Here is a 13,247-nt window from a genome sequence, read left to right on the forward strand (position 1 = left end):
GTCGTACGGGGTCGGCCATCCGGAACTTGTTGGGATGACGAAACTGACACGCAGAGGCCCCTACCTGGCGCGCCAACTGTCGGTGTTTCGGACCGGGGGGTCCTCAACCAGGCAGTAAATGTGAACTGCGTGCCCCTAATCCCGGATGGTGATGCAAAGAGACACAAGGTTTATACTGGTTCAGGCAATCGATGCCCTACGTCCAGTCTGAGAGATCGATCTTGTATTCCTTGCACCGAAGTGCTTGTAGTAGGGGGTTACAAGCTAGGTGAGAGAGTGAGCTAGTCCCAAGTCTCGGCGAGGTGTCGTGTGGGCTGCTTGAGACGTTGCTCTCAGGTGGCTGGGAAGTGTGTGTTACAGGGCCTTCTTCTTCGTCCCTCCTAAATGGCCCAAGTCCTCTCCTTTTATAGTTGAAGGGAGGACAAGGACAGTACATGTGCTAACTATACGACGTCGTGCCAACAGGGGCGGCATGTCCGAGCCCTATGGCCTGTTCCTGTGGCGGCGTGGTTGTCGGAGTGGTCCGTCCTTGGAGCACTGGGGCGGCGTGCTGGTCACATCTGATCCTGTACGTCATGGGAGCTCCAGGACTGCCTCGGAGTGGGTGCGGCGGTGAACGTGCGAGCCGCTGTGGACTGACTGTGCACGAGGCCGAGGCTCGGTTGGTGCCGAGGCTGCACCGCCGTGGGGGGTCTCGGCGGACACGAATCCCGAGATAGCCGAGACCATGGTGCATAGTGCTGAGGCCCGGAGAGAGCGATTGATCCGGTGTGCTGGCTTGGAGATGGTGATGACCCGGGCCAGGCCGTCCATATCGTGTTGTTTTCGAGGCGGGGATCGCGGGGCACAGTGTAGTGCGGGCGCTGATCGTGGGCACAACGTCAGGATACAGTGACCGGTAATCCCCGCCGTGCCCTGTCTCAGTTGGTATGGTGCTGATGCGACCTCATGTTCCGTCGGCCATTCTGCGGTGTCGAGCCATCGTCCGGCTGAGATTGCGGGAGTGGTTGACGTATTAATGGGACATGACGTGCTGTCGGGAAGATCGGTCGAGGCGGGGGGCGACGGGCTACGGACAAGCCGGCCTCGAGTGATACGGAGAATGAGGCCTCGCGTGAGACGGAGTTCGGACTCCTTGCCGAGGCCTTCCGTGAGAGGCCTCGCGCAAGGCGGAGGTTGCACTCCTTGCCGAGGCCTTCCGTGAAAGGCCTCGCGCGAGGCGGAGATTGCACTCCTTGCCGAGGCCTTCCGTGAAAGGCCTCGCGCGAGGCGGAGATTGCGTCAGGACGTCGAGACCTCCTGTGCGAGGCTCGAGGCGAGGCGGAGAGCCTGGTGGGCTCGGACGTGGTCGGTGAGGAGCCCATGGCTTACCTCCTAGCTTTGTTTTTTTATAGGACTTGAGTAACCCTTTTGATGTTCGCTCGGGGTACCCCGTTCTACGGTACCCGACACAATGAATAATATTTTTCTCTCATAACAAATCAGCCAACAGTATTTTCATCCATGGCTTGGCATTACTGTTTTTCCCCCTTCTCCACCGTACTGCAGTGGATTTGCTTTCTTGATGACTGCCTCTTATTTTTGTTTTCTTTTTTCTTTTATGCAAAACCGCTAGCTGGGTTGCTTTCGGGCTGGATTTTTCTTACATCCCGTTCAACATTGGAGCTCACTGCAGGCAAGGTCATCAGAATTAGTACAGTGATACTTTGAAGCCAAATGGACCGATTGATAGAACCACATATATTGGCCTTTTTTGTATACAAACTTATACTCCATCTGTCTTGAAATACAAGGGATTCAAGTCTGTCCTAAGTCAAATTGTGTTAAGTTTGACCAAAATAAGAAAAAAGAATAATAGTTATGACATTAAATTGGTATTATTGACACATTACAATTTTTTTTTTCATAATTTACATCTTTGATATGGTAGATATTAATACTTTTCTCTATAAATTTGATCAAACTTTACATAGTTTAACTTAGGACAGACTTAAATTCTTTATATTTTAGGACAGAGAGCTTCTGCAAAAGAATATCCAACGAAGCAACATTCATGCAATCAATCATTCTGATTCCAACTGAATCGAGCAATTCAACACTACTTGAATCCTCATAGAATACTGCCAAAACTTCAAACCCCAGTGTACTAGTCTTAAGTTCTCTACTTATGAAATTCAAAATTTTAAAATTCTCGGTGGGATGGAGACACGCTCTATACAAAATTTTTAGTGCTTAAAGAGATCTAAAAATTTCTAGTTAATTTTTTTCATTTGGAATTATTTAGGAACCTAAATATTTAATAAAAGATAGCATGACTAAAAAATTGAAGATATGTGGGTCCCACATGCCACATCAGCCAAAACCACCATCGAAATCACTCAAACTATTTAAGTAGAATAATTTATCTTAATTTTAAAATTAAGGGCGGGGGTATAAATTGTCCGATATTCGAGTTCAAAGATGCCTTTTAAATTCAGCGATAAGTTCAGAGGCCAAATTGAATTGGACTTTACTCTATCTCAGATATGCCACTAAATTCAATCAGGATATAATCATATAAGAATTCTGATGGATTGTAGTTTCATTTTTCTTGAGAGGGTCTTTGTAAGATATGGTGTAAACATTAAGAAGTTTACGTAATATAGTTTTCCCAGTTTCTCAAAAAAAAAAAGAACTTTATGGACAACCACCACGAAACCGGGCAGCAGAAAAAAATCAGATTCAACAGTCTGGCAGGACACCACATATATATACCACACTCCACATGCAAGACGAAACATCTGTTGCTGTGGAAGATTACAGGTGCAACGACCGAGTGAGAGACGAAACGAAGACAGATTGACAACACCGATAGCGCTGGTCCTCAGTTTATACACATCAAGGATGATGAAACACATAAGGATGCAGGGTTCATCATGCTTCGTCAGGATCCTAGGTGCGTAGGAAGGAAGCCTCCATGGACTGCAGGATGCTTGCCGTGTCAAACCTGAAGTTTCTGAAGCTGCGACCGGGGCGGTTGTCAACATGATGCGCCTGCAAGTCAGATCCTGCTTTAGCAACAGGGTTCTCCACTGGGGTACTGCCACTTGACGAATTCTTCGCCTTCCACACAGTACCTGTCGGACACCACATAATAACCAAATGAATGCCATGACTTTAGGGAGAAAACCTAGGCTAGTCTGAAGTAAGACGTCAACTGACTGACTTCTGACATCAAAACTAGGCGAATTTGTAGCAAGAACTATTACGAATAATTCAAAGTTTTTTTTCTTCCATTTTTGTAATCTTGGCCAGAATGGGTAAGGGCCCGTTCGGTTGAGGCCATTCCTGGCCGGAACATATCCCGGTGATGCATGGCCGTATAAAATTCAATAGTATTCCTGGCCGGATCTGTTCCAGGCCTTGAATACCTGGAAACCGAACGTGCCCTAAAGGGGAGCAGAAGAAACCTCTAGCAGATGTCTCTGGTTTCTGATGCAGTGGTGGAGGATGCGTGGCAATCCAAGCCTTAAGACCCCTGGAAAGAGAACAAGGCAGGAGACAACAATGTTTAAGCAACAATTTTACGCTTTGGAAAATTAGAAGTAGATCAAGCCACAGAATAAAAAAAGCACATTTTTGGTTTCCTTCTTTTTTGAGAGCATCTATAATAATGGCAATGCCCCCATAACAGCATCTTCCCCCAACAAATAAAGTAGAACGTGGATCACAAGGTACTTACGTCAAAAATGGAGCAACCATGTACAGCTTCATTCCATTCACTGCCCGAGATACTGCGTCATCACTAGCTGGTAAGAGTTCATCAATTCTGTGCCATGAGATTTCCTAACAAATTTGCAGAGGAAGATAGCTCAGTGGATCATTTCATACCTTTTTAAAAGGGAAAAGAAAACAACAGAAACAGAAAAGGTACAATGAAGGACAATCGGCCAAGGAGAGCAGCAATAAGCCTTGCAAAGTAAAGGTGCATCACTGCCAATAAAAGCGATGCGAACAAGATTCAGAACTATGCATACACTGATTTCCTTCTTGGTTTGAGGTGCAAACACAGTATCTCTTTTAACCCCTGTTATGATGTAGAGCCGAACCCTTTGTTGTCCAATTGAAACTTCAATGTAATCATCCAAATTTAAAAATGTAGAAACATCACACCCAGTTTCCTCTAGAACCTGCATTGTTATTCAAGTAGATGTTAGTTAGCAAAAAAACTACTATATGCTGAACAGGAGGAACTAACAAATATAAGCATTAGAAGTGCTCCAGATTGGAGAAAGGATGAAATATTATCAACACGGATCTTCGAGTACCTCATGCAAAGTATTGGCTTTATCGTATGAAAACCCACTCTACTATTCAAGAGGAAATGCCTTTAACAAACTAAATATTTTAATCAAGTTTTTTCCTTCATGTGGAAAAAAATGTTACTGGTGATTCACTTGTTATCTTTAATATTGATACATATTGCTGATAGCATAAAGGACAAAGATTGCTCCTGCAGACCACAAGGATGCCCTCTGCGAATGAAATGTATACATGTTTAACCAAACAGACATTTGCCGCGAAGAAGAGATGAAAGTATTCAAAGATCTAGCGATATGAAAATTGCAATTTGTAAACTCAAACCAAGCAGGGAATACTATCGTATAAAAGCAGCAAATGGTGTTGAATGGTATCTAATATATATTTCATTGCTGCAAGTACAATATGCTTCAAAGAAATTGCAGGGTGCACTCAGAAAGGAAATTAAACTGCAGGCAGGAAGATGATACAGGCAGAAGTTTACTTCTCTAACGGCACATGTGTGATCTTCCTCATCTTTATTCCTCTTTCCACGAGGAAAGCTCCAGCTGGCCCCAGCCTTCCATCCCTTAACAAGTAAGCACTGTAGAGAAGGGGAAGAAGTTAATTGGTCTTGAGAAGCAACACAACCCCACCCCACCCCCACCCAAACAAAATTGAGCTCCAAAGGGTCAAAAAAAAAATCTAGAATTCATGTATGTTTATAATTTTATTGCAGAATAGCGTGTGAAATTGTATGTGTAAGAAAATATATAAGAGATTTGTAGTGAAAACACCACATCCTAGCATCAGAAGTCACAGTTTTTCCTTCAATATATAGGGCCAACTATAACTCAGAGGATAATGTATGCCTACCGATTTCAAATGTAAGGAAAATGCTATTGGTGCAACCTACATTCAGATTCCTAATTCACAAATCACAATCAGGGAACTCCTAAAATGCAATAAATTGGGGCAAAAAAATCAGCAAATTACCCTCTCATAAGTGTCATCTAGGATGATGGCGCCGGACACAGGGACACGGAACTTGTAGTTGTTGAAGTCCTTGTAGATATCATCCAGGTGCGCGATGTAGGGCCTGAGAGCAGTGCAGCTCTTGAACACTGAACACACCACCAATCCAATCGACCATAGCAATGCAACGGAACTGGCGTCAGCGACCAATCCAACAATAATCACCTATGCATCCATGCACAGGCAGGCTTACTGAGGGAGGTGAAGTCCTTGAAGGAGAGGGACTTGAGGTTGGGGTTGTGCTCGACGGAGTTGTCCTCGTAGAACCAGTGCGCCTGCTCCAGCAGGAACAGGATCCGCTCGAACGACTCCAGCTCCTCCTTGGGCACATTCAGAAGGAACCGGCTGCAGAGGCGATTCAGCTCAGATTGATTTACTCTAGATTGACCCAAGCAGATCCAAGAAGAACTCGAGAGATGGGGTTTGGGGGGTTAGGGAAATACCTGCAGAGATCGTCAAGCAGCTCTTGCGGCGGCAGCTGCCCCCTCGATGAAGACCGGTTCAGTCCCCCGCCGCCCGCCATCGTCATCCACCAGCCAGAGCGCGCACGAGGAGTGAAGGTGACAGATGCGGCGGCGGCGGCGGCGACTGTAGCCTAGGACCGGATCTGGGAAGAGGGAGGCTCGATCTGGACTGAGGCACTGTCGGCGGTGCAAGGCAGGCGGCGGCGGCGTACGGACGAAAGGAACGCGAGGAAGGAGACGGCTACGGGAACGAGGGGGTGGTGGACGGTTGGGCTTGAGATGGATTTTTTATTTAAAATAAAAAAAATTGCTAGTTAAAGCCCAACCATTCTCAACATTGTGACAATGAAAATAGTTAAAGCCCACTCATATCAGTCCATCTATAAAGACTACGTAAGAGTAACTCCAAATATATATGTAAATTGGCTCTCCAAAAGAATTTAGGGTCTCAAAATTAAAGAGTTCCGCATCAATTTTCTAAAGTCGATTCTTTTTTGTTTTTAAATCTATCGCTACATCGGCCCTGTTCGCTTGTCTTATAATCCATACTTTTTAGCTTGTTTTTTCAGGCAGAACAGTGTTTTTCTGTCACAACAAATCAGCCGAAATAGTGTTTCGGCTTGTTTTTTCAGCGAAGCGAACAGGCCCATCATTAGACATGCATCGAACTAGAGTGACATTGGTTTAGAGCATATCATGGAACACCCACGTCGGAAGACAAAATCTTGATGCTCACCAATGTTTAGTACTATTGCTTTATGTTGTAGCATATGACATAACCCATCCACCAAACATATAGCTAGAATCATCTAGAGTAATGGCACGTCCCTGCCTTACCTACGAATCTAGATTGCCCTATCTCCAACTCTTTCTTTATCTGATCGTCTCGCTCGGTCATCTGGTCCTCACCGCCTGTTTCTCTTTTTCTCCTACTCTGTGAATGACGGCAAATGTTGAGGGTAAGGTAAGCGATGTGAGTTGTGCGAAGCTATCAGCGTTGTTCAAGCATGGTAGGTGGCGGGGCAGTATCCTGCTGCGGATTGCAAGTAGCAGCATCGAGCGCGATAAGCAACGGTGAGCGCCATAGTCTACAATGTTGTGGTGCATCACGACGTATGACAGACGGTGAGCTCAACTAGTTGTACATGTTTGCCAACGGTGAGCGCCAAGGGTTTGCATCATTACACCTGGCGACGATGAACACGGTATTGCGGCCCAAAAAGAAATAAAAGATAAAATATTTAGCTATAGCTATCTCTCCAAAGAATGAGGGTACCTTGTCCAGATATGTGGTGCACACCAAACCAAGTTCCTCTCTGAATTGAGCCATCCAAGCATTGAGGTTAATGTGGCCATTGTCGAAGATCACTTCGTTTCTTATAGTCCAAATGACCCAACATGCAGTAATGATGATATCTCTTAAAAGGGGTCCGCCAAAGTTTGTTCTAGCTTCAATAATCATGTCCAGGGGATTCAAATTCTAGGCGATGGGGATTGTGTTCCAACATGATTGATTGAAAGAGCATTCAAAGAAGAGGTAAAAGTTGGTTTCCTCATAACCTGGATTGCATAGCACAACTATAATCATCGAGGACCTTATTTTTCCTAATCAGAAGATTCCTTGTATTGAGTCTATCTCTGATGAGGAGCCCAAAGAAATACTTATGCTTACCTAGGTTGCATGAGGACCATAACCAGGGAAAAAAGGGGAGGCTTCAACGGTTCCGGTCAGCACAGAGTAGGGCTTATTTGCTATTATAGTGAGTTGAGCCCTAGGAATAGTACCAAGCATCAGACACCTCTTCATCCATTGTCTGTCTTGGATGATGGACCGAACTTCCTCTAATTGATTGGGAGCTTGAGGAGAAAGTGGAAGACCGGAAATCCTACTAATTTCCTGATCTAGGAAAAACCTGATGGAACAATTTATTTTTTTTAGCAAAGGATAAGAGCTGGGTAAAGAGGCTTTTAAAGTTAATTAACCCAGCCCATTGTTCTGACCAAAATAGAACAATGTTGCCTTTGTTTGGAGTGCAAGCCAGGGAAAGAGGCTTTTAAAGTTAACCCAACCCATTGTTTTCATAATGGCAAAGGTGAATAATTTAGATACAAATTTAGGAGATTATTTTGATTTGTTTTTATAATGACATATATAGATAATTTATATATAATTTTAGGGTGTTATTTTTAATTATCTTTGGTAATTGCAGAGCTAGGTAATTTATATGTAAAATTAGGAGGTCACTTTATGTATTTTTCAAAATAGCGTGGTGGGTAATTTTTTTCTATAAATTGCAATAGATCCAATGGCTATTATTGATAATGATGATTAAAGTATACTAAATGAAAGACCATATGTTTTTAATTATTGTGAGAATTTATAAAATTGTCTTTTTTTAGCATTTCTACTTAAAATTAACATAGTGCCTCTGTTAGGGCTCTAATTGGTATAATAGTAAAAAATGATGGGGACAGCCTTACAACATGCGCCAGCCTCAGATATGTGACCAGCAGCGTTATTCCATCCATTATCCTATGGGTCTTCTTCATCTGATCGCTATTAAATTATCCCATCTATATATTATCCTTCCAACAACGAAGCATTACTGATAATCTGTGGAGGTTCGTTCGTCTATCATTTTCATGAACAACTAAAAAAACACTATCATAAAGCATACATTATCATCCTAAAGAGTAAAGACTGAACCTAGATCTCGATGACCGGTAGAGGAGAAGCTTATCTCCGTGAATACTAAAAGTGAGTGCACGTCATAATGCCCTAAGACAAAAACAAAATGTATATGAAGGACTATAGGTAGCCATATGATCCATGAGGCAAAAGATAATGTACTACCTCCGTCTCCTCTATGAAAGAATGCAATTATGGCTGCGTGCCACGTAAAGCGAATTACATATGACCAAATTTTTAGTAAATAATATTCATAATCAATTTATTATAAAAGTACACTTCATAATTAATCTAATGCTATTTATTTAATATTATAAATATTTATAGTTTTTTATTTACAATTAGTCAAAGTTGATGTACTAACATATGACATTGTTCCAAAATTGCATTTTTTAGGGACGGAGAGAGTAAAACCTACTTCCTTCGTTCCAAATTATAATATGTTTGACTTTTTTGACACCAAATTTGACCACTCGTTTTATTCAAAAATTTGTATAAAATATCACTTCTTTTGTCGTGGCTTACTTTATTAATAAAAGTTCTTCAAGAATGACTTACATTTGACTATGTTTGCATAAATTTTTTAAATAAGACAAGTGGTCAAATAAAAAAGGGAGAATTGCGTTCTTGCCCGTCCAATACTTCAATTGTGATTTTGCCCCTCTTTTTTTAACTTTGTGATTTTACCCTCGCTTTTTTCAAACGAAGCTCCCGTCTACCCCTATTTTGTAACACCGTCTAAAATGCTTCGATTAAATGATAAAAAAAAGAAAAAGAAAAGACGCCTATATCAAAAGACAATGATACCCTCGGTCGCTTTCTCCTTTCTCATCCGTTCGCTCGACCCAGCCCTTGTTTAGTTCTCAGATTCTGCACCCCCAAAGTTGGCAGTTACTGTGTAGCCAGAATCTGCATACTGCAATGTGCAGATTTTGCACCCCCAAAGAGAACTGTAACTGCAGTTACTGTGTACCCCCAAAATCTGCCAACTCCACACACTTTTGCATGGACAATCGCATGAACCGCAGTTACTGTGTCGAGTTGCCAGATTTTGCATGCACAATCGCATGAACTATAACTGGACACACTTTATTGCATATTGAAAAACTCAAGTAAAATGTAGTCAAATCCGCCGAAAATTGTTACAAACATTCATAGTACATAAGAAATTACATCTCAATCTCAGATTATTCACGACCTATTAAACAAATGATGAGCCAGCCTGTCTCGGAATGCATTCATGCTTTCCATGTCCGCACTGTCTGGAGCAGGCTCTGTCTCAGGTTGATCCACAGCTGCTTCAACAGGCGCATAGTTGACATTGCTGTCTACCATAGCAAAGTGACTGTCAAAGTCACCATTCATCCTGATGAAGTTGTGCAACGCCATGCATGCAACTATTATATGTGTCTGTGTCTCAGATGGATACGACGGAATGTTAAACAATATGCGCCACTTCATCTTTAACACTCCAAACGCCCTTTCGATGACATTTCTAAGAGATGAATGCGCATAATTGAATGTCTCCTTAATACCTTGTGGTTCGGGGGCGTTTTGAAAGTCTTGGATGTGATACTTGGTCTGCCGGTAAGGAGACAGAAACCCGGGGCGGTTTGCATACCCCGAGTCCACCAGGTAGTACTTTTCTGCAGCAGTAAGTACCTGTAAGTTTAACAAGCTTCAATTAGACAACAGTATTGAACTAGCAGCATCGTGTGTACCTCTAGGCGCCTTAGGGAAGAAATCTCTGTACTTTGTGAGTGCATCATCTAACACTCTCATGTCATGCACCGATCCAGGCCAGCCAGCAAGGACAAAAGTAAAGACCATGTCGAAGTCACAAACGGCCATGACATTCTGGGTTGTCTTGCCCTTCCGACACATGTGCTGCATAAATTTACCACTTGGCACGACCACAGGAATGTGAGTGCCATCTATTGCCCCTATGCAACCCTTGAATTCAGGATAGAACCTAGCATTCTGGACCCTAGGATGCATTGTTGTAAAATCTGGGTCCCTAGGTTTAATGATGTCGGCAGATAGGTCTAACACACTGCTGAGGACTTTGTAAAAAAGGTTGTGCACAGTGCCTAGTGATCTCTCAAATCTGTCCTCTGCTTGCCTAACTGATTGTGGAGCCCCCAGTATCCAAAGGAACATTGCTAGAGCCTCAACAGAGGTAGACTTGGTTGAGGATGTGAGGCCATAGTTGGTACTCAACAAACTATGCAGACTATAAAACATTTGGGGACTCATTCTAAACATGTTGTAGCAGGCAGTTTGATTGGCAAGCTTGTTTTGTACCCATTCCTCACCTGTATATTGTGGCTTCCTATACTCAGCTCTATTGCAATACTTGTCCACATGTATAGCGTAGTCATACGTACCATAGATAAATGCTGCTTCATCATCATCTTCTAGCAGCATATTCCAAAACTCCTCCCACCAGTCGTCGTCATCATCCACTTGAGCATGAACTTGATGAACAACTTCCTGGCCATTGCAATAGAACAGACAGACAGTCAGTAAAAAAACTATTGGTAGCCACTATACTCATGCAAGGCTACCTCAATTCAAACATTTTTTGACCTCACACAGGCAATCAATATAAAAAAAATGTGCTTCAGAACTTAGTTTAACAACCATGCTGCAAATTAAGGGCATAATGACATTGTTCCTCATCACAACCTCGGACATAAAAGACATAGTTCAACTACGACTAATGATCTGCACACACAAAAGACATAGTTCATCATGCCAACTACAGTCACTTTTAGGTGAAATGCATGGATAGATGGTTCTAGTTTCCGACCCCAGCATAGTGCTTAATGACTTCAAGCCTTGCTTCCACAGGTGTCTCGAGGAAGACAGTCCTGGCATCGTCATCTTTGCAGATATTGATGACACCAACCCACAGCCCTTGAATCTTGTGCGCCCCAACCTCTCTTGCTGCAGCTGCAACCAATTTCTGTTCTTCTTTCTTCATGTTCTTCTCCTCATCAAGAGCCGCAACATGTTGCTGCCTCGCCTTCCAGCAGTTTTGCATTAGTGCGGTCCTGTTCTCATAACTGAAGTTGAACCTGCTCATGTTGGCATCCATGGACCGAACAGCTGCACTCTTGGACTTCTTACTGGGAGATGATGCATCGCTGCGAGTGCTGCTGCTCCTCTTGCTTCCAGAACTGACTGGGGTCGCACAGCTCATAGGGGTGACCTGATCATGATCTGCTTCGTCTTCGCCGCTGCTAACGTAGTGAAGGCGGCGGCTTACCCCAGGAACAAATGAGGTCTCTCCGTTCACGGCAACTCCAGCGAACATGCGGTCCAGTTCATCAATGTATTCTGGCCATCCATCTTTCAGTTCCATCCAGTCTTGCTTCCCCTGCATTGCAAACAACAAACCCCGTACTGTCAGAATCAACAAAAGATGCGAACCACAGAGGAACAATAGATGACTACAGAGGTCATGAACCTTGCAATGGTCTTCCCACCACTTGTCAGAAGCAACCACAGAGCCATCTTCTCTTCTTCCCAAGCCTGTGGCCTTGTGCCGAAGGTCCTCGATGAAAAGCCAAAGTTGTTTCAGCTGTCTGTACTTATGGCCGAACTGCTCACTGTCATGAAGCTTACCGGTCGCAGCTCGAAACCTGTCCTGGACATCTTTCCACCCCATTTGGTCATGTTGCCATTCTTGCAGTTACCCAAATCAATTTGGGTGCAGTAAATCTCACAAAACTTCTTAGTATCATCTTTGTTCCACTTTGCTCTGGTTATCTCATTCTGTGGACATTGTAATGGACAAGCAATGCATGAACAATACCTCGTATGAAAGTAAGCATTACAAATGGAGGCATGGAACACGGCACGGAAAAATGTAAACACAAAGGCAGAACGTCGATTCAAAACGTGCAAATGAGAAGCGAGATGTACCGAGACGGGAGGGTTGTTGTCGCCGGCCACTGCGGGACCCACGCCGCGACGACGGGCACCGCGCGACCTAGATGCAGGTCGGTGCTGACGATGAACAGGAGCCGTGTGCACCCCACCGCTGCAGGGAGGCACGCGGACGGGAGGGGGGCCCCGGCTGCTGCCGATGCCGCCGGCTTGGTCGCCGGAGCGAAGGATGCCTTCGTAGGCGTCGATGTTTGGCCAACCTTCGCTTCCGTTGACGTTGAGGCCAGACATACGCAGCTCACCTGGGGACGGGATGGTCGACGACGAGAGCGGAGGCGGCACGGAGGTGTACGAGTTGTAGTCACCGGATCCGGAGCCCGGCGGCGCCAGGGAGAAGAGGTTCCTTGTGCGGCGTCCGTCGTAGTAGTCGGAGACGTTGTCGTTTCCGGCGAGATCGAACTCGGAGCCGGTGCCGGATGCGCCGACGTTGAACTCCGAGCCGTTCCCATCGCCGTTGAAGCCGTCCATCGCCGACGACGGGGTAAAGCACGGTCGATCCGGTGGCGGACGCGACGGATCCGACCGACAATGGGGTGGATCTGGCGGTGGAACGGTGGATTGGAGCGGAGGCGGCGAGAGGAGCGGCGGGGGAGACGGAGAGCGGTGCTGCGGGAGAGGGACCCGGCGCTAGGGTTTGCGAGTGTGGCTGAGGAGTGTGAATGAGCGAGAGAGGATGGGGGCCGTCGTCGTCGGGGGTATACGTCCACGGCCGATTTTGGGCGGTCCAAAGTTCGTAGGCCTGTTTAGTTAAGAAGGCCGAGTTACTGTGCAATTCTGGACTCCTCGCCCGAATTCGGGCGAACTAAACGGGCCCCCATTCTGACGAG

The 13,247-nt window shown here is 44.8% G+C and overlaps 1 protein-coding gene across 1 annotated transcript; it reads right to left on the reverse strand.

The window, feature by feature from the left end:
* Window positions 1-2,713: 2,713 nt before the first annotated feature.
* LOC136528526 (mRNA-decapping enzyme subunit 2-like) lies at window positions 2,714-6,099 on the reverse strand. Its single transcript, XM_066521504.1, has 8 exons — window positions 5,757-6,099; window positions 5,507-5,658; window positions 5,275-5,402; window positions 4,784-4,882; window positions 4,017-4,169; window positions 3,722-3,825; window positions 3,450-3,517; window positions 2,714-3,116 (listed from the first exon to the last, which is right to left on the reverse strand). Exons 1-8 carry the CDS (start codon window positions 5,840-5,842, stop codon window positions 2,932-2,934), a joined length of 975 nt encoding a protein of 324 aa, XP_066377601.1. The 5' UTR covers window positions 5,843-6,099; the 3' UTR covers window positions 2,714-2,931.
* Window positions 6,100-13,247: the final 7,148 nt, after the last annotated feature.

This window comes from Miscanthus floridulus, chromosome 19 (genome assembly GCF_019320115.1).
Source record: "Miscanthus floridulus cultivar M001 chromosome 19, ASM1932011v1, whole genome shotgun sequence".
Lineage (NCBI taxonomy): Eukaryota > Viridiplantae > Streptophyta > Magnoliopsida > Poales > Poaceae > Miscanthus > Miscanthus floridulus.